Genomic DNA, 25,725 nt, shown 5'->3' with positions numbered 1-25,725 from the left:
CAAACGGGGTCAAGCCAAAAATGCTCAAGTCCACTACTAAAGTGCCCCAGATATGGTACCTAGTGGTGTTATCACAAGGATCACAGTCCCACACCAGGACTTTTGCAGGTAAAAGTTCTGCCATTATTTAATGAGGAAAATGTTTCTCTAACCTGATCTTACAAGCCTCTAACAATGGAAATTTAACACCATCGCCTTAACACCAGAGCTCAACTGCCCTTACAGTTAGAAAGTTCTTCCTGCTATACAATCTAAACCTACCTTGTTGCAATTTAAGCCCGTTGCTTTCAGTCCCATCCCTAGATGACATGAGGAGCAGTTCATAACCTCCCTCTTTACAGCAACCTTTCATACATTTGAAGACTTATCTTATTGCCTCACGCTCAGTCCCAATATTGCTGATCTTTATCATATTTTCAGGACACCAGCACTGCTATTGCAGCTGAAGCTACCACACCAGATGGATTATTGATCTCTCTCTGACAGTAATCTCTGTAAGTGCCTCAGGGAAAGACACAAGAACAACTGAAGTTTGTTTTTCCACTTACATAAAATTTATGGGTGTTTAAGATACTAAACTTCTGGCCTCTACAGAATCTCAGAAAATAAAAATCAGGTGCTAGATCACTCCAGGGAGCAAGGTATTTCTCCATGCTTATGATTTGGGTGGTGGGCAAAGAGTTGGGAACAGATAAAACCTACCCTTCTTTCTCACTATTGACTGTGTCCTGGTACCATTTCACATGGAACTGCTGAGAGATTTTTCTCCAGTGGGGTTTAAGCACCAGAGGAAGTTTTCCAATGGGAAGTGAATAGGTCTCTCCCTCTTTTCTCACTACTCATGCTCAATCATTACTTTTCTTTACATTTGCAGACTATCTATATCAACTATTTTTTAATTATATTTAATAATGTCTCTAATTTGTACTGACCATTTACAATCTGCGGCTGCTTGGGAGACAGGGTGGTAGGAAGGCAGTATGTGCCTGTAAGCAAGAGGAAGGTGGGGAAGGTAACAAGGAGACTCAATGTGGGGGGAAAGTAAATGGTGCCAGTTTTGCCAGAAGCACAACATTTTATTTGGGTAGCTTTCACTACGCATTTTTGTCCCACATCTTTGTTCCTACCTGAGGACTCTGAGAGACCCTTTCAACATTGGCTGGCCACATAAATGTTCCAGCAGCCCAAAAAAGGCACTTTAGTCATCTAAACTTATGATATCAACAGGGCAAGCTGTCAAAAAAATTTGGATTTAATAACCACCTGAATTTGGTGCCTGCACTACCTCAACGCATAAAGCTGCATGCAAAACATGTCAGCTTACAGTGCGGTTTTATTCTGAAAACTAATTAAAAGCAGCACCTTAGGAGTTCAAGTTTATTTTCTGCATAGAACTGGACAATGTATGACTGGAAGGTTTTTCCTTCCCCATAAGGGGCAGCCAGGAAAATTCAGCTGAGGATTTGAGAGTCAAGATAGATTATAACTAGTGATGATCCAAGAGACGCAAAGATTCTGCAGGACTAACTCTACCCTCTCCTACCAGTTAAAGAAAGGAAAATGAAAGTTAACTATCAGCAGAAAACAAATCTTAAGAGTGTAGATTCTCTAAGAAAAAACACAAAGTGGCTACCACTGAGCAAAAACACTAACTTTTAGACAGGCAGGAACAATGTTGTATGATGCGAATAAGATGTGTAACCTGCGATTCTGTGACACCAGTTTGTGGTGGGGTTTTTGGTTTGTTTGTTTGGTTTGGTTTTTTGTTTTTGTTTTTTTTTGGGGGGGGGGGGCTATCATTTAGAGGCAATTTAAAGTCCTCTTTCACAGACCAGAAAGCTACAGTTTTCAATTAATCAGCTGTTAATCACTGTAGCTATCATGATCTCCCATTGCAAAAAGTAAACATCCTCAGGATATGGACAAATGAACAAGTTACAAAGAATCAGAAGGGGAAACTACACCATGCCACAGCTGTTCCGTGCATGTCCACTCTTACCCTGCTGGGAGTGAAAGCTAAGCTGGAGTGGTTTAGTTCAGTTTGGCTGATAGAGTAAACCACTCCACTTACAGGGTAAAAGCAGGTATACTAATAGTTACCATGGAACAAACAACATGCAATAAAGTTCTGCCCCCTTTTCATGCTCTATAGATTACTCATGTCCATACACTCAGTTTAAGGTTATCTAGATGCATCAAGCTTACGTGTGAAACAATAGTACTATTAGTAGTACCCCACCCAAATGTCAGACTGACAACTACAGTGCATAGATAACACAGACTGAACTGCACAAACTGACACTGTACAAGAGAGCACAGTTTCATCTGCCTAAAACTTACTGTGTACAGTAGTTCCTCTGGAGTTACTGGGCTGGTGAAAATGGTGCGAAGACATCGGAGGCAAGCTTCAATGAACTTCAGATCTGGTGACAGTAATCCTGTGAATTTAAATAAATAAAAGGGTGTTGCTCAGCTTCTACCTTTCTGCATACTTAAAACAAGTATTGTTTATATTATAAAAAAGCCAAGATACCTTGCAATAAGGCTGGGATAATATGGCAGTCTAGCAGGGATTTAACATTGTTTTCTGTACCCATCGCAAGACTTCCTAGCACCACTGCACATTCAGTTCTCAGTTCAGTGCTGGAGGTTTCTTGCTGGAGCAAATACAGCAACCTGTAGGAAGAATTATTTACAGAAGAACATTTCAAAGTGAAGAGAACGAATAATGGCATAATGTGAAGTTCAGCTGCAATCTGCCACATGAAAAGTACATAACTCCTCTCCCTCTTCCCCCTTTAGGAAAAGCCAAAAAAGATGGTAAAAAACAACCATACTATAACAATCATTCAATGTTTTGTTGTTGTTGGTTTTTTTTGTTTGTTTGGTTGGTTGGTTGGGTTTTGTTTTTTTTTGGGGGGGGGGGGGGGGGGTTTCACCATAAATGCTTCTGTTATAAATCCAAGTCTTATAAATGCGACTTTCCACTGTCATGGAAAGCTAATGTGTTGCTTCATTTTTTTTTAGAAAAGTAGCAATAACAAGACAACATTGTTGATACACTGGAAAGCTTCCTACCAGATACTGGTACAACACAAAAAATTACAAATATAGGTAGCAAATTCTGAGGAATTTTGCTCATTTTAAATCAGTGTCCCCACATATTATTCCCAAATGGCTACAGAATTAATCACCAGAAACTCTCCTAATTTTGCCTGGAAATCAGCCTTCCCTCAACAAGCAATTAACCAGACTGGACTGGACTATCAGGTATTGCTAACCCATTAGCATTAATGGACATAACTCAATGGTGAGAAGACTATCAATGTCTAACTATATAATATTGGCATTAACAGCTTTTTGGATGAAAATTCTCATATAGCAGTTCTCTCAGGATTTGTAGGCCAGTAAATGACATTCTGAAACAATGCTCTACCTGGAACAACACTAGGAAAGGAAAGGAAAAAGGAAAGGAAAAACTGTCTTTAAAGATCAATTTAATTTATTATGGTACAAAAGCATAAAATGCCTGATCAAACATATGATTATGGATGTTCACTAGAGGGCAGAGTTACAGCAATTCAAATACTTTAATTATGTATTAGCATATCCTAACGTGCACGGATGTGTAATCCTTAAAATTTCTGAGTTTGTAATGTTTATTTTGGGGGCAACACCAACCTATAGTAGTTTTAAATCTACACCACTTATGTTCTTTTAACCTTAGGTCCAACTTTTTTTATTTTTTCTTTCAATTTTTTGCATTATGGCAGCACAAGAAACAGAAAACCCTTTCCCCAGGGAATTCAGTCTGTATGGCAGGCAGGATCCAACATGTGGGCTGAAAGGAACAGTTACCAAAACAATGCCAAAAAACCCCAAACATCACAGCTTACTATTTATCTAACCAGCAAATTGCCTTTTTCTAAGCACTGCAGTAGAATGATATCAGGGTAGATGGTAAGGATTTAAAAGTAGAAAAATTGGAAGCTTTATGAGTGTGGATGGGGTGCACCCCTACCCAGGTTGTCAACAGAGAAGCAGGCAGGCAAATGATCAAAGTCGGTATCACTACTTGAGTGAATCCAGAGACACCAACAACTCCATGAATTTACAGATTTGGCGGATATGGGGGGGGGGGGGGGGGGGGGGGGGGGGGGCCAGCAGGGGCAGGAACTGGCCATCAGTGCTGTGATGAAGAAAATTATTTATTTTGATTTCTACACCAACCTCCCCAAAAAGGCTCATAAACTTACAATAACAAAGTCATAAAAACAGATAAAATAATAAAACAATTACCCCCAAAATACCCAAAGCTTAACCCCCCTGCTAAAAGCCTGCCTAAATTGTCTTACACCGCTTCTGAAAGATGGCCAGGCTCAAGCTCTGACGGGTCTCAAGTGGGTGGTAATTTCAGAGCTGAGAAGCAATAACCTCTTTTCAGAAGATGCCACTCAGGGACAGACAGGGCACTTCTACCTGCCGCAGCTTCAGCAGCACCCACACTGCAGCACCTCTGAAGGGATTAACTCCAGTTGAGAACCACCACAATAAGCACTGCCTTAGGAAAAATAAATCTCAAGTTTTGCAGGTTTTACAGAACAGATGCCAATTTAGTTGGAGGAGAAATACCACTTAGAAATAGCTAAAGAAGTGCAAATGAAAAAAATACTTTGAAGGCAAGAAACTGTGAACAGTTCACACATTCTCCTTCCACTCTTATCTTTATCCCATTATACTTGAGTCTTGCACCCCAGGCACTCAAAAGCAAGGTGATTATTAAGTGTCTTCCCATTAATATTTATATGGGAGGAAATAACAAGACAGAAGGGATTTGGTACGTTTTAGCTGTGAGTTGGTACCTACCTAATGGCACATTCTCCTACAAGTCACGATGCTAGGTATAAAATGCTATATTTTCTAACATACAACACAGCCCAGAATAAGATACGCACCTTGTTTTTAAAAGGCAGAATGAAGCAAAGATGCTTCCTTTTAGTAAGTCACTGAGTAGCAGTAGCTAGGAGGCTGAGCCCATTTGTTGTTCTGCTCCCCATGGATCACATGCAGACTTACTTTAGCTTTTGCCCAGCAAACTCCTGTTACTACTTTTCCTTGCTTATAATACACACCCCATTTCCAGCAGCTGGTTTTGGGGGAAAAGAAGTGTGCTGTACATGAGAAAATATGGTAGGCCCAACCTTTTCTATCACTTCCCATTTGACTGTTCTCTATTCTACGATATACAGAAGTACTTTGAACAAGTACTTTATAAATGTTCACTGATTGCCACAAAGGTAAAAGCATATTAAAAGATAACTCTCAAGAAACCTATGTTAAGTCAGAACCACTCTAACTATTCCTTTTGGGTTATCATTTTTGGCATAGTGACTTGTCCATTATTAACTTCCTAGAATTTTATACAAGGTATGTATGTTTATGAATGTCAACAAAAATCACTTAGAACAGATATTTCTTTTAGGGAATTCAAGTGTTTGTGTAACTGGCATTGAGAATTTTTAACTTCAAGTTCAATTTAAGGGAACTATGTAGATCTAGCTGCATCTTACTCAAATTTGATGCTGCTTATTAGAAGAAAAATCAGTTAGAAGGTGGCATTTCCAAATGGAAATGCTGTATTTACTATTTCAATTAACACCCAAATTACTGTTGGATTAGGAAAAATATTATGTTTTTTCTATTTGTTTTATGAATCTGACAGCATTTTGTATGTAGTGATAAGGCTCTAACCAGTAATGGAGATGAAATGTTGCATGTCTTCAGAGGAAAAAGAGAAAACTGAATATGGAGAAAACTGACATTGTGGTGGATTAGGTAGGTCTCATTTTCAGTTCTCTTGAGCTATGCAGAAGATCATTATACTTACAAACAGAAAAACAAAACAAAAAAATCTTTAAAATCAAAGATCATCTGCATTTGCACTTTTTAAAAACTCTTTAGAGTGAAAACAATGTTTATTTTCTCACTTCTAAAAAGCATGAGATCTTCACTGTTCCCTTAGAACTAAAAATCAGCATTTGGTATTTTTAATCCCATTAACATTGGGAAAAGCAAAGTTGAATCCCAGTCCTTCTGGTACACAGAGTATTGTTCACTGATTTTTAACCACTTAGATCTGTGAACAGCAATTAAAGACTGAGCAACCTTGGACTGTGCCAAGCTTTCCTGGGCACACGCCAAGTGTGGGGCCGCGTTCTTTGTGCTCCCCAAATCCTAGAAGCACCCAGCAAAGCCACATTCTAAATATGAATAACCCAAAGGCTGTTCTAACTTCTGCTGGCTGTCAAGACCACAAGACCCATTCGTGCCAACCAAGGTATCTCCTACTCTTCTACAGCTGCAGCTCAGAACAATGGCTTTGAATCGCCCACAATTCCCATGCACTGGAAGGTTCTTCCACTGATCAGCGAAGTCCATTGTAGACCTGCAACGTGCTAACATTTGATAACACTTACTCAGTCTCAGTGAGGCTGCACAAGTGTTAAGAGGACAAAACTTACTACGCTTGACGCAACTTTCAGATGTTCCACTGCTGCCTATTAGAAAATCAGGCCATTCCCACTTTTAAGTAGAGCTCAATGGATTTGGAAGGTCAAAGACATCGTTGGCAAGGAACTCTAAAATGATATTTCTGCAGCCAATCTGCACAGTAAAAATACCATATATTCCTATGTCCCTTATTTTGGCTCACATGATAAGACTCAGGAGAGGGTAACAGATGCCTGGGCACACCGAGTCCATGCTGCTGTTCAAACCAATTCCTTTTTCATGTGCACACACCAGTTCATGTGCACACACCACTCGTTCATACCTACGTAAACAACTCAAAAGGATCCTATGCAAAGCAGCAGGCACATAACTCTTCACTAACAAAATAATTAAATCTCAGCGGAATTAAAATGAGCACTTCAACAGGAAATCAGCTGACCAAGTATTTACAGAAACTTTTCTCACCCTTCACCACTGGAGAAATTATTATCCACAGCCTTCACTCAAAACCCTCCCAAACAGCTCCAACAGCCCTGCTGACCACAGCTGTGGTAATAATATAGTATGAAGCAAGAGGCCACCCCAAGCCACTTAGAGACCTACAAGTAAGGCTGCAATGTTGGTATAGTATGGTAAGTGTCCCACCTGCAGTGGGGGAGCAATTATCATGAAAAAGTTGCCAAGCTTGTTTGCTCCATGGTCACACAGGTAGGCAATAACCTTACTAAATATTTCTCTATTTGGGAGCACTGTCTCAAAGGAGCTGTGTACGTTACTCAAAGGAATAACAGCCATAAGTTGACTGAGAGTAGATTCAGGCTAGATATCAGGAGGAACTACTTCACAGTCATGGCGACTAGGATCTGGAACCAACTTCCAAGGAAAGTGGTGCTCGCTCCTACCCTGGGAGTCACAGAATCATAGAAGTAGGGTCGGAAGGGACCTTGTAGATCTTCAGGTCCTACCCCCTGCCTGGGCAGGAGGAAAACTGGGCTCAAATGACCACAGCCAGGTAGGCATCAAGCCACTTCCTAAAGACCCCCAGGGTAGGAGCCAGCACCACTTCCCTTGGAAGTTGGTTCCAGATCCTAGCCGCCCTAACTGTGAAGTAGTTCTTACAGATGTCTAATCTAAACCTACTCTCCAACAACTTGTGGCCGTTATTCCTTGTTATCCCGGGGGGGGGGGCATGCTAGGGGAAACAAGGTCTCCCCCAAACCCTTCTGGTCCCCCCTAGTGAGTTTATAGACGGTCACAAGGTCCCCCCTCAGACTTCTCTTGTGAAGGCTGAACAGGTTCAGGTCCTGTAGCCTCTCATTGTAGGGTCTGCCCTGCTGTCCACGGATCATGCGGGTGGCCCTCCTCTGGACCCTCTCAATGTTGTCCACATCCTTCTTGAAGTGGGGTGCCTAGAACTGGACACAGTACTCCAGCTGTGGCCTGACCAGTGTCGCGTAGAGGGGGAGGATCACCTCCTTGGCCCTACTTGAGATGCACCTGTGGATGCACGATAGGGTCCAGTTGGCCCTGCTGATCGTGACCTCGCATTGTCGGCCCATGTTCATCTTGGAGTCAATAATAACTCCAAGATCCCTTTCTGTCTCCATGCTCTCAAGAAGGGAGTTTCCCATCTTATAAGTGTGCTGCTGGTTACTACTGTCCAAGTGCAGCACCCTGCACTTGTCCGTATTGAAACACATCCTGTTTTTGTTAGCCCACCCCACAACCTATCCAGGTCTTACTGCAGTCTTTCCCTCCCTACTAGCGTGCCCACCTCACCCCAAATTTTGGCATCATCAGCAAATTTAAACAGGTTGCTTTTCACCCTGTCGTCTAAACTGCTGATAAAGAAATTGAACAGCGTGGGCCCAAGGACTGAGCCCTGGGGGACTCCGCTGCCCGCTTCCCCCCGGGTTGAATATGACCCGTCCACCACCACCCTCTGAGTACGACCCTTCAGCCAATTTGCAATCCATCTGACTGTGTAGGAATCAATGCCACAGTCGCCTAGTTTTTTAATGAGAATGGGGTGGTCGACAGTGTCAAAGGCCTTGCTGAAGTCCAGAAAGACTACATCCACGGCGACACCTGCATCCAATGCTTTTGTGACCTGATCGTAAAAAGCAATCAGGTTGGTCTGACATGACCTGCCCCTAATGAAACCGTGCTGGTTACCCTTGAACATCATCCCCAATGCCAGCCCATCACAGATGTGCTCCTTGATGATCTTCTCAAAGAGTTTCCCCAGGATTGAGGTAAGACTGACAGGCCTATAGTTGCCTGGGTCCTCCCTCCTCCTTTTTTTAAAGATGGGGACCACATTGGCTATCTTCCAATCATCTGGCACCTGGCCCAAGCACCACGAGCGCTCGTAAAATCGTGCCAAGGGCCCTGCAATAACCCCTGCTAGCTCCCTCAACACCCTGGGGTGGAGAGCATCTGGACCTGCTGATTTGAACACGTCCAGCTCCTCCAGAAGCACTCTAACCCAGTTCTCCTCAACCTTAGGTCTGGAGGCATTCCCCTCGAGTCCGTCTTGAATCACAGTGGGGGAGTCCCGGTCCCTGCACAAGAAAACGGAGGTGAAAAAAAGGAAGCTAGACAACCACCTAACTGGGGTCGTTTGACCCCAGCATTCTTTCCTGCCATGGCAGGGGGTCGGACTTGATGATCTGCTCAGGTCCCTTCCGACCCTACCAACTATGAAACTATGAGTTCTAGTTTAGGGTGCGAATCATAGTATCATAATGCTTAGGGTCAGAAGGGACCTAAACAGATCATCAGGTCCAACCCCCAAAGATCATCAGGTCTGACCCCCGATGCAAGAGAGAGAGAGAGAAAATGGGATCCAGTAAAGAGAAGGGGAATAATGATCTGATTCTCTTCTGGTGGCTAACATCCCATACTAAACTATGCATTTCTCATGATCTTCTGCCTTCTCTCCTCTGAATAAAAGGGGAGAGCAGATGGTGAGAGTCACAGAGTTTCTTTAAGAGTTTCCATGACCTCCTTGCTGCCGTGACAAAATTGGAGCCTTGCCCATAGAGATCACACCCAACACCTTAAGCCCCATGTAGAGACTGAAGGGAAGCAAGCGCAGATACCAAAACACTTGTGTACCATGCTCCTCAGTGACATGTTTTGTTCAGCAAATGACCCTCCACATTCTGAAACCAGCTTTAGTCACAGAATCACAGACAACGAGGATTGGGAGGGACCTCAGGAGGTCACATCTAGTCCAACCCCCTGCCCAAAAGCAGGACCATCCTCAACTAACCAACTTGTTTTAAAGTGCAGCCCACAAACAGCACACAATAATAGTCTCATCTCAAGTAGATAAAATAACATCCATCTTGCATAAGAGTCTGACAGGGCAATTTTAGAAAAGCCTTGGGTAATTGGTTACCTGCAAATGCATGGGACTGGACTCAGTGGCCCAGGAGTCCTTTTCCAGTCCTATGCTCCTATCTAAAGCCTCCAATGTTTCAATTAGTTACTTTAAATTGTGTCTGAAAAATGTTGCTTTCTTTGTTGAGTTTTTGTTCTACTGTAGAAAGTTACTTAGTGTCCTCTCTACAGCAGGGGAAAGGAAAAAGAAGTCTCTGTAGATTCATTATTAGGTCTTGAAAGAACTGCCCCCCCTGCAAGTTGTTCTGAATACAGTAGAAACAAGTAGGTAAACGCATCAGCTCAGGCAGCAAACTGATGCTAAGGATACAGCTGATTTCAAAGCTCAAGGTAGTCTTACATCTGGAGTACCGTGTTCAGTTTTGGGCCCCCCATTATAGAAAGGAAGGGGACAAATTGGAGAGTCCAGTGGAGGGCAGTGAAAATGGTTCAGGGGCTGGGGGACATGATTTATGAGGACTGGCTGAGGGAACTGGGCTTATTTAGTGTAGAGAAGAGAAAACTGAGAGGGGATTTGATAACTAGCCTTTAACTACCTGAAGGGTGATTCAAAAGAAGATGCAGCTGGACTATTCTCCATGGTGGCAGATGACAGAAAAAGCAGCAACAGTTTCAAGCTACAGCAAGGGAAGTTGAGGCTACATAGTAGGACGAATTTTCTCACTAGGAGGGTAGTAAAACATAGGAAGTGGTTACCCAGAGAGGTGGTGGAATCTCCATCCTTGGAGGTTTTTAAGACCTGCCTGGACAAAGCTTTGGCTGGGATGATCTAGTTGGGGCTAGTCCTGCTCTGAGCAGGAGGTTGGACTAGATGTGACCTCCCAACGTCCCTTCCAATCCTCATTTTCTATGATTCTATAATTCTATGACTCCTCTGTGAAGCTAGGCACTTGGGGAGGAAGGGTTCCCTCTTCTCCTATGGACTGTTTTATCGCATATTATGCATTTCCTCATGCTTCACATACAGAAGACAAGTTTGGGAATTGTATTTTTTAGACTATAACTACCACTCTTGGCACAAACCTTCAAAAATATTAACCATCATGCAGCATCAGCTGAAGCAATTCTGTACTTTTTATTTCTTGGAACAGAGCTGGGGAAAAAAAAAAAATCACAGTGGAAAATACCACTATGAAGCATCTACAATTAAGCCTAATTTTTGTCTATTACTTCTTTTCTGTAGTGAATATTCAAATATGAAAACCTGCAAATCATGGATGTGTTTACTTCCTCCAAGTTACCATATAAATCTACTTCATTTGCTAGCCATCTTATAGTGCTATTGTACTGTAAAAAGTAACTAAAAGCCTTAAATGTGGAATTCCACATTTCTCAGTTATTGCCACTGAAAATACAGTCAATCTATGATGTTTCTTCTGAACTGCCAGCACTGCAAGTTCAAGTTGACATCTGAAAGAGGAACTGGGGTCTCTCACACATGCCTTCATCACTAATAAATATTTCACAGGTTAGATTATGTGCTCAATTACACTCTTACAACTCCATTAGTCTTCAGTTGAATGTAAAAGTGTGACAGAAATCCTGCTGCAGAATCATCCCTTCTAATAATACATGAGAAAAAAGGATCTTGTTTTGTTTCTCAGACCTCTGGATACATTTGTTGTGAAGAGAGAATGAGCTAGTAATGCTTGTTTGTTTGTTAAAAGAAAACACACCTTGCAGACATTTTTGTATAAAATTGGCAAAACAAACCTGGCATCCCACAGAAGTATTTAAGGAATCGCCTTTCAGAAGTGAGCACATTAAAATGAAGAGGATCAAACCCAATCTGAATATTAATGTTCTGGCTATAGATCTTGCATGCAGGCAATTTGCTGCAAATGGGCCACTAACAAACATGAGCATCATAGCTATCGATGCAAAAAAAAAAATGCTTGTTTTTTGTTTGTTTGTTTTACAGAAACACTGTGGAAAAGTCTGACAAATAAGCTTCAAGGATGCTTAAAGAATTCATCTTTATGGACACCAAGGCAAGTACAGACAGTCAAAAAGCCTGAGGCTGAATCAGTTCAGTCTTCACAGGTTAATCTAACTGCACTGATTGAACCGATAAGCAAGTGAACATACATTCACTTTTGATTGCAGAAATGTGGCCACATGTCTGCAGTGGCCCAGGCCAGAAGCCAGGGGGCACTAAAGCATACCTCCCTGCTTGGCTCAAGCAGACAGCTTAGGCCAAGGCTAATCCATGCATCCTACAAAGGGGGTGAGGGGTGTTGTAGGGGAGGTGCAAAGCATCCTGGGATGCTGGGGGATTGTGACTTAACTTGAATCTGGGACAGAAGTTCAATAAGCCAATTTAACCTAAATCAGTTAAGTCTGATACCCCATCCATCCAAGTTTATCTTAAACCAGTTTCAGACATTTTGAAAGCAGTTTACATGCACTGAACTTCTGATGTATTACAGATCTGAACCGATTTCTAGTCACTTATGTATAACGTATGTCCCTAGCCCACCACAACAAGTCTTGAGTTAACAAGAGATTGGAGGCAAAAGCACAGGATTGCCAAAAATAGATGAGGTCATTCTCAACAACTGCTTCTCAGCCCTAGAATTCCCTCCCTCTTGAGGCCCGCCAGAAATCAAGCCTGGACATCTTTGGGAAGTGTTGCAAGACCTTCCTATTGGGACAGCATTTAGCAAACAAAGCTAGGCTGAGGAGATAGTTTAAGGGGACTATTTTGTGTGGATATTCTAGTTTGCTTCAAATTGCTTTATTCTCTTGTCATGGTCCTGTTCTATGCATTGTTCTGTCCTCTTGCTGTAAGCCACCCTGAGCCTTTGTTGGGAAGGATGGCAGATAGCAGAGAAATTGAGAGGACAAACAACTTAAGACAGGACAAGCAACTCAAGGCAAGCTCTAAATTCTTGAGTCACTATCTCTCTCTCTATAGATAGATATATCTATTTTTTAAGACACTTATAGAACTTGGGGGCACCTATACATGTGCAGCAAAGCTGCTCTGACACACTGTAATTACAGTGTGTCGGAGCAGACTTGATTAAACAAGTCTGCTGGAGTGTGGTAATTACTGCACTCCAGCAGACTCCAGCCTCTCATGCATCAGTGTCCCTGCCCTGAAAAATGGTGATAGGGGCACTTTAACTAAAGCTTGTTTAATGAGCTTCAGTTAAAGCACACCTGCCACCATTTTTCAGGGCAGGGATACTGATACATGAGATGCTCCAACTCTCAGAGCAACTTTAATTAAAGCACTGCTCCCTCTCCCCCACTCCCAAACCACATGTATAAATGCTCTGGGAGTCTATGGCCCGCAACCTTTGCTTCCAGTTCTAAGACCTTTTATATGGCTACATTTTGTCCGTGTGATCTAGAGGAACTCAGCAATCTAAATTGGAGGGGTGTGGGCAGTGGGGTTCCGCAGGGCTCGGTCCTGCACTGTTCAACATCTTCATCAGCAACTTGGACAAGGGGGTAAAAAGCACCCTGTTCAAATTTGCTGATGACACTAAGATGTGGGGAGAAGTGGGCATGCTAGAAGGGAGGAATAGGCTGCAATCAGACCTGGACAGGTTACAGGGGTGGACGGATGAGAACAGGATGGGTTTCAACACTGACAAATGCAAGGTACTGCACCTGGGGGGGGGGGGGGAAACCAGCAGCATACCTACACACTGGGGAACTCCTTTCTCATCAGTGCAGAGGCAGAAAAGGATCTTGGAGTCATTATTGGTGCCAAAATGATCATGGACTAACAGTGTGGGGACACAGTCAGGAAGGCCAACCGCACCTTGTCATGTATCCACAGATGCAGCATGAGCAGGTCCAAGGAGGTGATCCTCCCCCTCTATGCAACACTGGTCAGGCCACAGTTGGAGTACTGTATCCAGTTCTGGGCACCGCACTTCAGGAGGGATGTGGGCAACATGGAGAGGGTCCAGAGAAAGGCCACCCACATGGTCAGAGGTCAGCAGGGCAGGCCCTAGAAGGAGAGGCTAAGGGACCTGAACCTGTTCAGCCTCCACAAGAGAAGGCTGAGGGGGGGATCTAGTGGCTGTTTACAAACTAGTCAGGGGGGACCAGCAGGCACTGGGAGAGTCCCTGTTCCCCTGAGTACTACCAGGAGTGACTAGAAATAACAGTCACAAGCTGGCAGAGGGTAGATTCAGGCTAGATATCAGGAGGCGCTACTTCACAGTCAGGGCAACTAGGATCTGGAACCAACTTCCAAGAGACATGGTGCTGGCTCCTACCCTGAGGTTCTTTAAAAGGAGGCTGAATAAACACCTGGGTGGGGTCATTTGACCCCAGTACTCTTTCCTGCCATGGCAGGGGATCGGATTTGATTATCTGCTCAGGTCCCTTCCGACCCTACCTACTATGAAACTGTGAAATCATGCTGATTTATCATGCCCTGGTTATTATTTCCTTCCCCCCCCCCAAATCCTTACCTCATGTGAATTTTTGTTTTTAAATCAACAGTGATTTTATTTTTGCTTCAGATTACTGACCAAAAATATTGGAGCATCTTAAAACTAATCAGTCAGCATCCTACAAGCCATACATCATATTTATCAACGTGGAAACAGTCACTTCTTGTGACTCATCATTTTACTAGTTCGTAGCCCATTTGGCACACATGTTGATACCATGGGGTGCTTTTCTTTTTAGTACCCAATAACATTCTTGTTTAAATCACTCTGTAGATGCAATATGCTTCCAGTTTTTTACTGAGTGACCTTTAATCAGGCCTGTAATCTCATAAAAAATAAAATAAAACCAAGCTCGTTTGCTATTGTATCCCAGAAAACCATGACTGATGTTTATTACATTCTTTTTAAAATTTACTATAGACTGATTCCCAGATACGCTTTTCTGTCATTTGCCCAGGACTGATGCCTGTTAACTAGCACACAACTGCCCATAACATTCCACATGTGTTTTTTGTAGCATTTAAAAAGGGTTCTTTCTGCCATTAGTCCTACCAACCTCAGATTTTTACATGTACATTTAGGACTTCCTTTAATTTTTCTACCACTTCACAACTTCTTATTTATACTAAAGCACATGTTTTACTGGTTGAAATAGCCCTCTGTGTGCCCACAGTAAATGGAACCACAGTCCTGTCCCTAGCAAAGTTTAGTTTAGCGGTCTTTATTCCATTAAGAAGATATCCCACAGGTAGTCTCTCCCACCTACTCTCCCTTTGAACTGCTCAGTGAGGGGGGAGAAAGAAGGATCTGCTGCTTTGACACAGGTTCTTTCCATTCTGTGAACTCTCAGAGCTGGCAGGAGAGGAATAAGGGACCTGAAAAGATGGACTGAGCCAGCTGCAGGCAGATGCCATTGCTACAGCCATATTTCCTTGTAAGGGTAGTTTCTTGCAACATCCAACAGCAGATTAATGGTTCCAGAGTATGTGTGTGTTGGGAGAGGGAGTTACAAGATGGGAGGCAAGCAGTCTCCGTTTTGTGTTACCACCCATTCAACAGCAGATTCTCTTCTCTTCCTTTCTGCTGCTTAAATTCCTAATCAAAATTCAGAACGGCAAAGAAAACCATCCCCTACAGTGCACAGCTGAAGGACTGGAAAGCCAGCCTAGAAACTGAATTTAAACAAAAATTAAACAAGGAAACCAGATTAATCGAATTATTTATTTTCACATTTAATTCACTGATTTTGTTTGTTTGTTTAAATGAATGTCACAAAATCCAGCAGATCTCAACACAAATGCTTTGGTCCTTTTATTAAGATCCTCTCCCCAGTTTGAAACACATTTGCCATACTTAAACAATGTTCTTCATATCAGATTATTTTATGAACTGAGAAACTGCTATCCTATTTCCAGAAGTTACAAGAGCTGGAACAGCAGGATTCAGGAAGCTAGGACTAAGAATGGCAAATCATTGCTATTAAGTTGAAAAAGTTATAGTAAGGAAAGTACAGTACAGCTTCTGGAAACTGGTAGAATATCTATTATTATTTCTGGAAAAGGAAACTTTATGCTGAACTAGCAGGAAGTAGTTAAATCAAAAACTCAAATTCTAGAATATAACACACCTTCAATAGTGCTACAAGTTATACAACCTAATAATGCAATGGGATCTTAAGATCATTGTCACTAAATTTTTAACAGCAGCTCTCAAAACTCTGAATCTCTCCACCCTTTAATAAAATATGCACCATGTCTTTCTTCTGTAGTTACTTGTTTAAATAAAATCTTTTGCAAATGATTCTCACAAACATGCAAAAATGAATAGGTCTAGGTCTGACAAAATAATGAGAGCAACAGATCTCTGCAAATATATTAATTTTCTCCTTTGTTTCCTGGACTTCTCTAAACCACCCAACTGCTATTTTCAAAATACCTTAGGTTTCTTGTTTTTAAAGCTTCACCCTAAATCATGGCTTTTTCCAATCTGATTTTTATTGCTGCCCATTCCCAATATGCAATGACAGCTTTATACACATTCTACCTCATTTTGGTTTTCCTCAAATGTCTACCTGCCAACAGATGGGGAATACAGAACACTGCATCTTTCTTTTGTATAAGGGGTACAGAAGTTCACTTCTAATTAGTATTCAATGATGCCTAGCACATGGAGGAATTCCACAGTTCTTTGCAGGGGTTCTTTCTACCTTTCTGCAGGTGGGAAGAAGGAAGGAATTCACCTCACACAAGTGGCTGACTGCACTAGATGTTGAGTTTTTTCTCCTTCACTCCACCCCATGAGAATGCCATTGCCTCTTCTCCTTTCCCTACCCAAAAAGGATATCAGAGCTATTTGCCTCTTGTAGCTGAAACTGGCTGCTCCTTTCCAGGGAACAGGCAAGTGGGGAAGGAAGCAAGTCACAGGGAGATCTGTGGGAGGTCTGAAAATCCCAAGATGGCTGCAGCATCTCACATCATTGCAAAGATGCTAGCAGCAGAGACCAGCAAATTACTGGAAATCAAGTCAGCTGATTTGGCAACAGTGCAATGTTGTTCCCTTTGGTGAAGAATATACTAGGATTGATGTAATGCATCTCCTTGAGTTTAAACAAGAGGGTGAGGGTAGAAAGCAGCAGCAACATCTATTGCAAAGCTTTCAAGTGCTAAGAAGAGATGTGAACAGCCAACATATTTGAAACCTAGCATTTACCTACCAAAGGAAGCATATGCATGTTAGTATACTAGCATGTTCATCTCCAGTACTTATTAACTCTGTTTCTGATTTTCAATAGATCAACTTTTCAACAGAAAAGGAGGTTAATTCAGATCATTATAACAGGATTAGAAATTTGGCTTTAAATCTTGTTTATTTTTAAACCTCATCACTAAAGCTGAACTCTCACACCTATCAGGTGCCCACATTTGAAAACGTTAGAAGTCATTTCTTCAACAAGAGCTAATCTACCTTCTTCATACATATGGATAAAATACTATTAATACTTTTGGTTCAATGTTCAAAAGTAAGGAAGGGGTAAATAAGTTACTTGGGGTAAATAACTTGGACCAGGAAAGGGTAAATAACTTGCTTTCTTTTGTAGTTTTCCCTTAATTCCCATTAATTTTGTGCTTTACTATTTCACGTTAAACAATTTTGAGTTAACTTAGAACACACTTTTTTTTGGTAACAGGGGACTTACCAGAATATTGTCTGAGTCCACGTGAGCCATCCATCCAAGCTTAGCTTTCTTCTTAAAGAGCAAAACAGTACTCTTAGAATGGCTTCACATCTAGTTCATTACAGGCATTTAGATCACTGTCCATCAGAAGCCATTACTTCCTTATCAAACCTGATGGAACAGATATCTACTAAAAGCTTTCTGTATGTATATTTCTCCATGCCTTTTAAATGAAAGGAGATACTACCCCTATCAGTCCTCAGGTGTTGAGGGAATTGGATACTAGAGCTCCCACAGACACTTACAAGTGTACTTCTTACTAGGAGACAAAATAGCGGTCAAAGATGCCACTTCATTTTGCCAGTGCCCTAAAACAACTGCCTACACCAAAATAATGTGATTGTGCTTAATTACCCACAATCAATCATAAAAAAAACTTCTGATATCTATGTTGAAGGAATGTAGGACTCAATTGGTCTTTCTGATTTCTTTCAGTTTTCAGCCCCTGTCCCATGGACTCAAATCTAAGAGGGTTTCTTTAGCATCTCCCACAACTAGTTTCAGGCAAAGAGTTTGGGCAGTAGATGATATTGAGATCCCATATAAAATATTTCCTCAGAAAACAGATTAAAAAGCAGTACTTCGGAAGAATCCCAAACAAGCCGCTTGTGGAAAGTCCTTTAAGATACTGAGAGAATTCTTTGGACTGAATAGATGTCCTAGAAAATGGAAAGATATTCAGCCTATTTTGTTTTCCCAAGGTGCTCTCAACACAACTTCTCCCCCTCCAAACAAAAAAGTTCTCCCACTAGTAGCCTCTGGAGGCTACTAATCTGCTGCAAACTAAACATTAGTCTTAAAAAAAAATATACAGGTCCTCCTCTTGACTATTTCCCATATGGAATCTCTCCTCTGAAGCAGCGAATCAGAGGAGGGACAGGGGAAACAAAAAAGGGGGCATAAATTGCAGATGGTAAAATGTGTGACCTTTTGTGATCTGTCTCTGAAAGCTGGGACAGAGTGGGACTAGACCAGTGGTTCTCAACCAGGGTGTTGAAAGAGTAACCAGGGGTGCTGTGACAGGTGCTGCTGCAACCAGATAACACTGCTCCATATGCAGGGCCGCAGCACATGTGCGTACTCCTCCTGCATTGCTCTAAAGCTAGCCAGCTCATGCTGTTGCCTTTCCCAGTCCTACCACCTCCATGCTCCTCCTGGAAAGAGATGCGTGGGACAGTTCCACATCCCTCCATGCCCGTTTCCAAGAGACAACATGCAGTAAATGACCAGGAAGGGATAAAAGTACAAGCCAGCTGACTTGCCCACTTTACAGTGATAATAATAAAGCCATAACGCAGGAGGAAAACATGCCTGGGCCCCAGATACATGGCACAGTTTTACCTGAAGGCAGCAACATCCAGTTGAGAACCACTAAGGTTAAGCTGAGTGCAACAGTGATTCTCAACTAAAGATGTCAGCTTTTTTTGGATGCGGTGTGGAGGGGGCCATGACTCTGAAGAGGTTGAAAACCACTGGTCTGGGCAATAGATCCAGACGTGCTGCTCTTCTGATCAGCCATGGCCAATCTACTGCCCTTACTCCCCCCGACTCACTGAAAAGATTCTCTGGCCCCTCCATAAATTTTTATAGCTTGAAGCAGTAATGGCATAATGCCATGGACCCTATCATGTCATTCCAGTTCTGTATGTCACCAGAAAGGTGGCTCTCATTACAACTGAGGTGAAAAGAAAGTTAGATTTTGGGGAGGAACTGTTAAACATGTGGCTGTTATTTTAATGAAAATGAAAAATCATAAAAGGAAATACATTCAAAAGCATGGCCTACCTTAACATTCAAGCCAAGGACTTGTTCTTCAAAACTGCTGCCCTCCAGAACAGGGCAGGTAGATGGGGAGACATGGATTGCACGGGGATACTAGATCTACAATTCTCATAAAATGGTACACACCAGGTGAAAAGTAAACCAAAAAGTGTAGCATGTTTCTTCAATCTCTTGAGACATTTATACTGGGTACAGAAAACGCAGGTAAAGAATAGTAGAAAAGTAACGTTTTCAGACAAGGCTATTTCATCAGCATGCCATTGGGAGAACACAATCTCCTTTGGCAGCCTTGGGACCCAGGATGTTCTACTGTCCTAGAGTGAATGGAGACAAGTGGCCCAAGGAAACCATGAAACCTCCTTCATTGTAGATTTCCAGTAAGAGACTGTATAGACATTTGTCTGGGATTGTATAGGAATAGTGAATCCTGCATATACACAGGAGATTGGACTATATGACCTCCAACATCCCCTTCAAAGCTAATGGCAAAGCCAGAGCTAGCAAGGCAATTACCAAGAAAAATCAAATAATTCTCCACAGCATAACTGCTGAGAAGTGAACACATTAAGCTAAACCTCAGAGTCATCCCAGCTTCCAATGGGATAGCAACATGCAGTCATCAGATACAAACATTTCTCCTTTCTGTTCCTTGTAATGAATAAGTAAAATTCAAGATTAGGGTTCTGGACAGATAGTGAATGAATGCTAGTCTCAAAAGACCATATACCTAGATAACTTTCAATTCAGTTATGCTGCCTCAACATTTTCCTTTAAGTTACATAAAGAGCCTTGAGGGACTTGCTTCTTTCCACGCATCAGCACATTTGTTTAAGCAGGGTGGCACACATGAACTACTGCTTCCGAATAGCCTGTCTTCAGGTAAAAATACTGCCTATATTTTTTAAAGCCAACATGGGTCTGTTCAAAGATATTAACATATAGTTCTCTCCGTCACAATAAGTACCAAAACTCTGAGTAGTTTTTAGGGCTAAATGTTCTTACTATGTCGAGATCTAAATGACCACAGGATTTCATTTGAAGCTTCTGTACACATTTTATTTATGTGCAGTCTACCCTTTGCTTGACAGATATCTTCATTAAGACTGGAGGCAAACCAGTCTCCCACTGTGGTCCTCACCTCCCACCCAGGAAAAAAAAGAAACAAAAAGGCTGTGTAGACCTTGGGTGTAACTGAATGCAGGGGGCGCCACAAACTCTGACAAGATACAAACAGATCTCATTTTGATCATCTCTTTGCTGCATACAAATTAATAAGCTAGTACAGGTTTTCAACTGTGCCAAGTAACAGAAATCAGTTTGCAAACATGGTAAAACAAGAATGACAGAGAGGGACCCAGGGAGTTGTGGGCTGATCAAAATCAGAGACTGGAAAGTCTTCTTTATATCTGGTACCCTCCCATCTCTTTTAAAAACAAACAAACAAAGAAAAGCTTTGTAACCAGGAGATATTGAAATGTTATTATATAGATTATTTTCCTCTTGAGTGAAGAAGCAGCAACAGTCACTTATATAAGAGTACTTGTAACGACTGTAGAAGCTCAAAAGGTGAACACTAATGGAAAATGACTTCTTACTGGAAAAGGAGAGGACTTTCTGGAAGAATCAGGTATGTGTTTTGCATGCCTGGAATCAGTAGGGGAAAAAAAGCTCTCTTGGTCTGATGGCTTCCAAGAATGACTTAAGGCAGGGCTGTCCAATTGCTGGCCTACAGGCCCCTGAGTGCTTAAAACTGCACCTCACAGGGCTTGTTGGCACAGCTGCCAGAGCCACTGGTTTAACATGGCTCCAAAACCTAAGGGGAGAAAGCTGCTGCTGCCACTCACCCCTCCTCCACCTCCTTACCCACTGCCAAATTCATGGCCTTCAGTCACCATTACCAACTATAAAACAACAGCAAGGTAAAAGGGAGAGTGACTGGTGGTAGTGTTCACTCCCCAAGTCTGAAGCCACATCAATGCAGCAGCTCCAGGAGTGACAAGCCACTGTTAAGAGGTGGATTGTCTGGCCCACAAGGCACCCCATTGTCTGGACCCAGCTCCAGAGCCCAAGAAATTGGTCACCTTTGACCTAGTGGATCTGATTTTGGTTTTTACAACAGATTATTTAGCTTAGTATGTCAAATATATGCTTAAGTAATCAAGATAGGAGAAGTAGGAGATAGGAACTATGTCAAGGAAACAATTTGATGAGTTGCCAAAGAAGACCGTGGTAAAGCTCCAGTTGCAGCAAGGAAGGTTTAAGTTGGATATTAGGGAAAAAAACTCACTAGGAGGGTGGTGAAGCACAGGAATAGGATATTCAGAGAGGTGGCAGAATCTCCATCTTTGGAGGTTAAGGCCTGACTCGACAAAGCCCTGGCTGGGATAATGTAGGTGGGGATGCTTTGAGAACGGGTTTGGACTAGATGACCTCTTGATGTCCCTTTCCAACCCTCGTTACCAATGATTCTACGATTCTATGAAAGAGACAGAAGAGGAGACTTGTAACGTCCCTCCACCATCACAATGAAAGAATCAATTTGTCTTGAGCAGCTGCAATCCTGTTTTGGGAAAGGAAAGGTCAACCAAATTACCCATTACCTCTACCTGTTGAAGTTCTCTTAAAGGGCCGCTTACCCTTGATCCTCCCACTGGTAACGCCTAGCCTGCCAACTGGGTTTACAAAAGCTTTCACTGGTGACTTTCCAATTTAAAAATTAGATGGGGTGCGTTAAATTTCTACCAGCATGTTATAAAAAACAAGAGAAAAAATATTTCTCCTGGAAAAGTATGTAATCCATTCATTTCTGTTCAAAATGCCCAGGGACAAGTCTGTAATAGGTCTGCTAGGCGTATGCTACCAAGAAAGAGTCCAGCCAGGGCTAAAAGAGAGCTTTCCACCTTCTATTTATTCATGTACTGGTCCCAAAAGCCTTGCAATGATGCTTTCCAATGTTCCAGAAAGATCTGTACCAAAATTGAAGACAGAGGCTGTCTTCTCCCTTTTAGGCTCATCCAAACAGGATGTTACAAGCTGAATATTTAGCATCCCTTACCACATTATTTTATCAAGACATCATATTCCTCTGCCAAAATGCACAAGCACTGGAACTTAAGTATTAGGCTCACAGGCAGTGGCAGAAATTGAGTGTGGAAAGACCAGAGAAACACAAAGGCCTGCTCAAGTTGGCAACAGTGTTTAAGTGTCACAAAGCACATTATATAATATAAGAAACCCTAGTAGCACTTTTTCAGGGCACTGTCCCATGAAGCCTGTGTGGTCCCAGGTTAAATGAGACATCTGATTATCAACACTGATAAGGGGCTTCAAATTATGCGGTTTGCTTTTGGTAAAAAGCAGCAGGGCGGGGGAAGGGGAAGGACAGACAGAAAGAAGGGTTAGAATCTCCAAAACCTGGATGATCCCTTCAGACCAACTACTGGAGAATGAGGCTAGTGTCACCCACAGCTGACCGTCCTTTGTTAAGAGCAAAGAAATAAGTTGTTTCCAGGACCTGATAAGCCACCAAATGCTGCTTCAACAGAAGGAGTTAGGACACAAGTTATTATTTGGGGGAGGAAAAAAAGCTTACAAAAGCAGGCATCCCTAAAGAGTCCAAAAGGTGTGTCTAAAGAGTTTCAGCATCAACCCAGAGTCATGGGAGCAAATTGCTCACGACCATCCATCCTGAAGGTCCCAAATCCAGAACAGAGCATTGGCCTTTGAACAGCAATGCACAGCAGAAGCAATGAAGAAACGCATGGCCAGGAAAACGAAAACCTCCTGTATCCAGTCCTCAACGCTCTCCTGCCCCTGCTGCAGCAAATTGTTCGAAGCAAAGATCAGACTTATAAGTCACCTATGTACTCATGTGACCTAACCTCCACCCCCTTCCTTTTTTTCTCCTTTCTCTTTCCCACTTCTTTTCTCCTTTTTTCCCACCCTTCCCCCTGCTGCATGCAGTCCTCTTCGTCTACAAAGGACAAAAGTATAGTATATACAAAAGCAGGCTGCACAATACCAGTATGACTGCCCAAGTTCATGTTACCTTGCTCACTGGTGAAAGAATAGAGCTGGGAGAAAGGGGGCAGAGTCTAGCCATGATGTTCACCAGAAGAGCCAGGACCCAGAAAGCATTAACGCAGAAGCATAGTTTGCACTACTAAGAGTGATGGGTTTATGTTTATTATTTCCTAAATGAGTAAAAGGGGTGAAGCTGGCAACCCATATGCATTTAAAACGGTACAATCGTAAAATAATTCAAGTAACCTCAAACAATTCTAAACACCAGCTCAACAGGTGACTGGCTGGAGTATGGGAAGTAAAGCAGCTATGTTTTTCCATTATTAAATTTTGCCAAAGCTGGAAAGCAGATTTTGTGCTTGGCCAGCTAAGTGTTCAAACATGTGCCAAAGGTGCTTTAATGAACTCCCTAAAATTACAAGCTGAAAGTATCACACCTCACTGATTCCACAATGTATGAAGTTATCAGACTCTCAAGTCTCTCTGTTGCATTAAGGAGAATAAGCAGTCAACCGCAAATTTTCAAAGGTGAAAAAAATAAAATATATAAAAAACAAGCACCTGTAATCTAAATATCTTTATCCCAGACTTGCCACAAATCAGTAAAAACGAGAGTAGCAAAGGACATACCTTGGAACTGCTCCCAAAACAATCAAGTTGGCTTTTTGTTTGTTGTTTCCAATTACAGCATTTTTCATATCTCTGTAAATCCAGAAAGAAAAACAAACCCTGGTAAATTATGCTGAGGGCTCAACTCTACTAAATTTACTATTTCCACAGAGCTCAAGCAACTAGTCCAAATATTCCTACAGAGTAATCTCCACTGTCTTTGGCTATACAACCCATTCTCTTGGTGTCTATTATGCCCAAACTCATTCAAATAAGCCGAGTAATTACCCACTTACACATGGAAATCATCACTTCATCATGCTCGCTGACTTCACTGCATATGCACAAAAAACTCCCAAAACCAAACGAGTAACAGTCTGGGGAATTAATTATTGCTAAAGTAAACCAAGTACTAATATGTACTGTAGTACTCTGTTGGGGGCAGAGGACAAGTGCTTCTAATGAAGGGGAAGAAAAGGTAAGAATGGAAAAAAAGGCGCAGTGGCCAGGGTGTTAACCAGGGACTCTTAAGACCAGGACTTATTTCTCTATTCTATCGCAGATATTTGAGTGACTGTGGACAAGTCACAAGGCCTCTGTACCCCAGGGTCCTCAGCTGTAAGAGAGGGGACAACAGCATCCCCCTCTATCACAGGAGTGTTGTGAAGGTAAATATATTACAGGTTCATGTTAAGCATCCATATTATGGTAATGGGAGCCAGAGAGGCAGTACTGTCCAAAGCACTGGTGGGGAGTCAACTGTCCAAAGCAAGTGGTTCTGCATCCCAGCCGCTCCCATTAAAATGTTTAGGTTCCAGGCTTGTATGGCACAGCAAGTTACTACTGCATTCTAAAGAGCATCCTCTTTGATTTTTGTAACTTTGCTGTTATTATCCCTGAATCTCAATGAGTTTAAGAGAGAAAACTAAACAGCCCATCTTCAATTTCAGAAAGCTAAAAAGAACAAAATTTTCTCCATATCTCATTAAAATCTTTAACTCTGCAGATGTACGAGCGGGGGGAAGCATCGTCGACCATTCAACCTCCAACTAAAGGAAAAAGCAGTAGACATGTGGACTCTAACATAGCTTATTCATTTTACAAAGCTAACCTTTCAGTGATTATACATAAAACTTTACCTTCAGTTGTTTCAAATCGATTTGCTGTTCCTATTTTGGATTTTATCTAGACTGCTATTATGATGTTCTATTTTCACAGGCTTACAGCTGTTCCAACAGCTCTAGTTAACAACTAAAATGTTTCCCAAACAGCCGTCTGGACATTCTGTAGGACTGGGAGGTGGGGAGAGAATAGGACAAGGTTTTCTAAGCCAGAGATAACTCTAAAATGGACACACTTTGGAAGATTAAAATTGGGTATCTAACCAATTGGAAATTTCTCCATGAAAATAGAAAAGATTTTTAAAATAGGGTTTAGAAACTAAAATCAAAACAAAAGGAAAACCCCACTTTTTCCTATAGTGCAGTACTTAAAAAAAACAAAACTTAGATTTACAACATAATCCAGAGCTACATAATCTCATAAATTGATTTCAGTGTTTCTCTGTTCAACAACTTAAAATTAAGTTAAATCAATATTGGCATTTTTCACTCTCCCTCCCCCATCCTCTTCCCCAACACACTGTTTCACTTCCTAGGTGTCAAGGGAATCAGATGGGAGGCATACACCAGTCCTTGGAGAGAGAAGTAGGAGGCATCTGGTAAGAACCCTAGGACTTGC

At 42.0% G+C, this 25,725-nt stretch overlaps 1 protein-coding gene across 7 annotated transcripts in view; it reads right to left on the bottom strand.

Moving 5' to 3' along the window:
* The window catches only part of ARMC8 (armadillo repeat containing 8), a 107,798-nt gene that overhangs the window by 67,708 nt on the left and 14,365 nt on the right, over nucleotides 1-25,725 (bottom strand). For 6 of the 7 annotated variants that reach the window (XM_019489838.2, XM_006270443.4, XM_006270445.4 and 3 more), the window contains 3 exons: nucleotides 24,007-24,078; nucleotides 2,534-2,676; nucleotides 2,341-2,438 (listed from right to left, as the gene is read on the bottom strand). In XM_019489838.2, coding sequence (XP_019345383.1) covers nucleotides 2,341-2,438; nucleotides 2,534-2,676; nucleotides 24,007-24,074 — 309 coding nt within the window. In that variant the 5' untranslated portion in view covers nucleotides 24,075-24,078. The remainder of the gene's footprint in view (nucleotides 1-2,340; nucleotides 2,439-2,533; nucleotides 2,677-24,006; nucleotides 24,079-25,725) is intronic. The other variant, XM_019489836.2, reaches the window with a different exon arrangement.

This window comes from Alligator mississippiensis, chromosome 7 (assembly GCF_030867095.1).
Source record: "Alligator mississippiensis isolate rAllMis1 chromosome 7, rAllMis1, whole genome shotgun sequence".
NCBI classification, from domain to species: domain Eukaryota; kingdom Metazoa; phylum Chordata; order Crocodylia; family Alligatoridae; genus Alligator; species Alligator mississippiensis.
The sequence above is the reverse complement of the archived record's forward strand: the minus strand, read 5'-3'. Positions and strand labels throughout refer to the sequence as shown.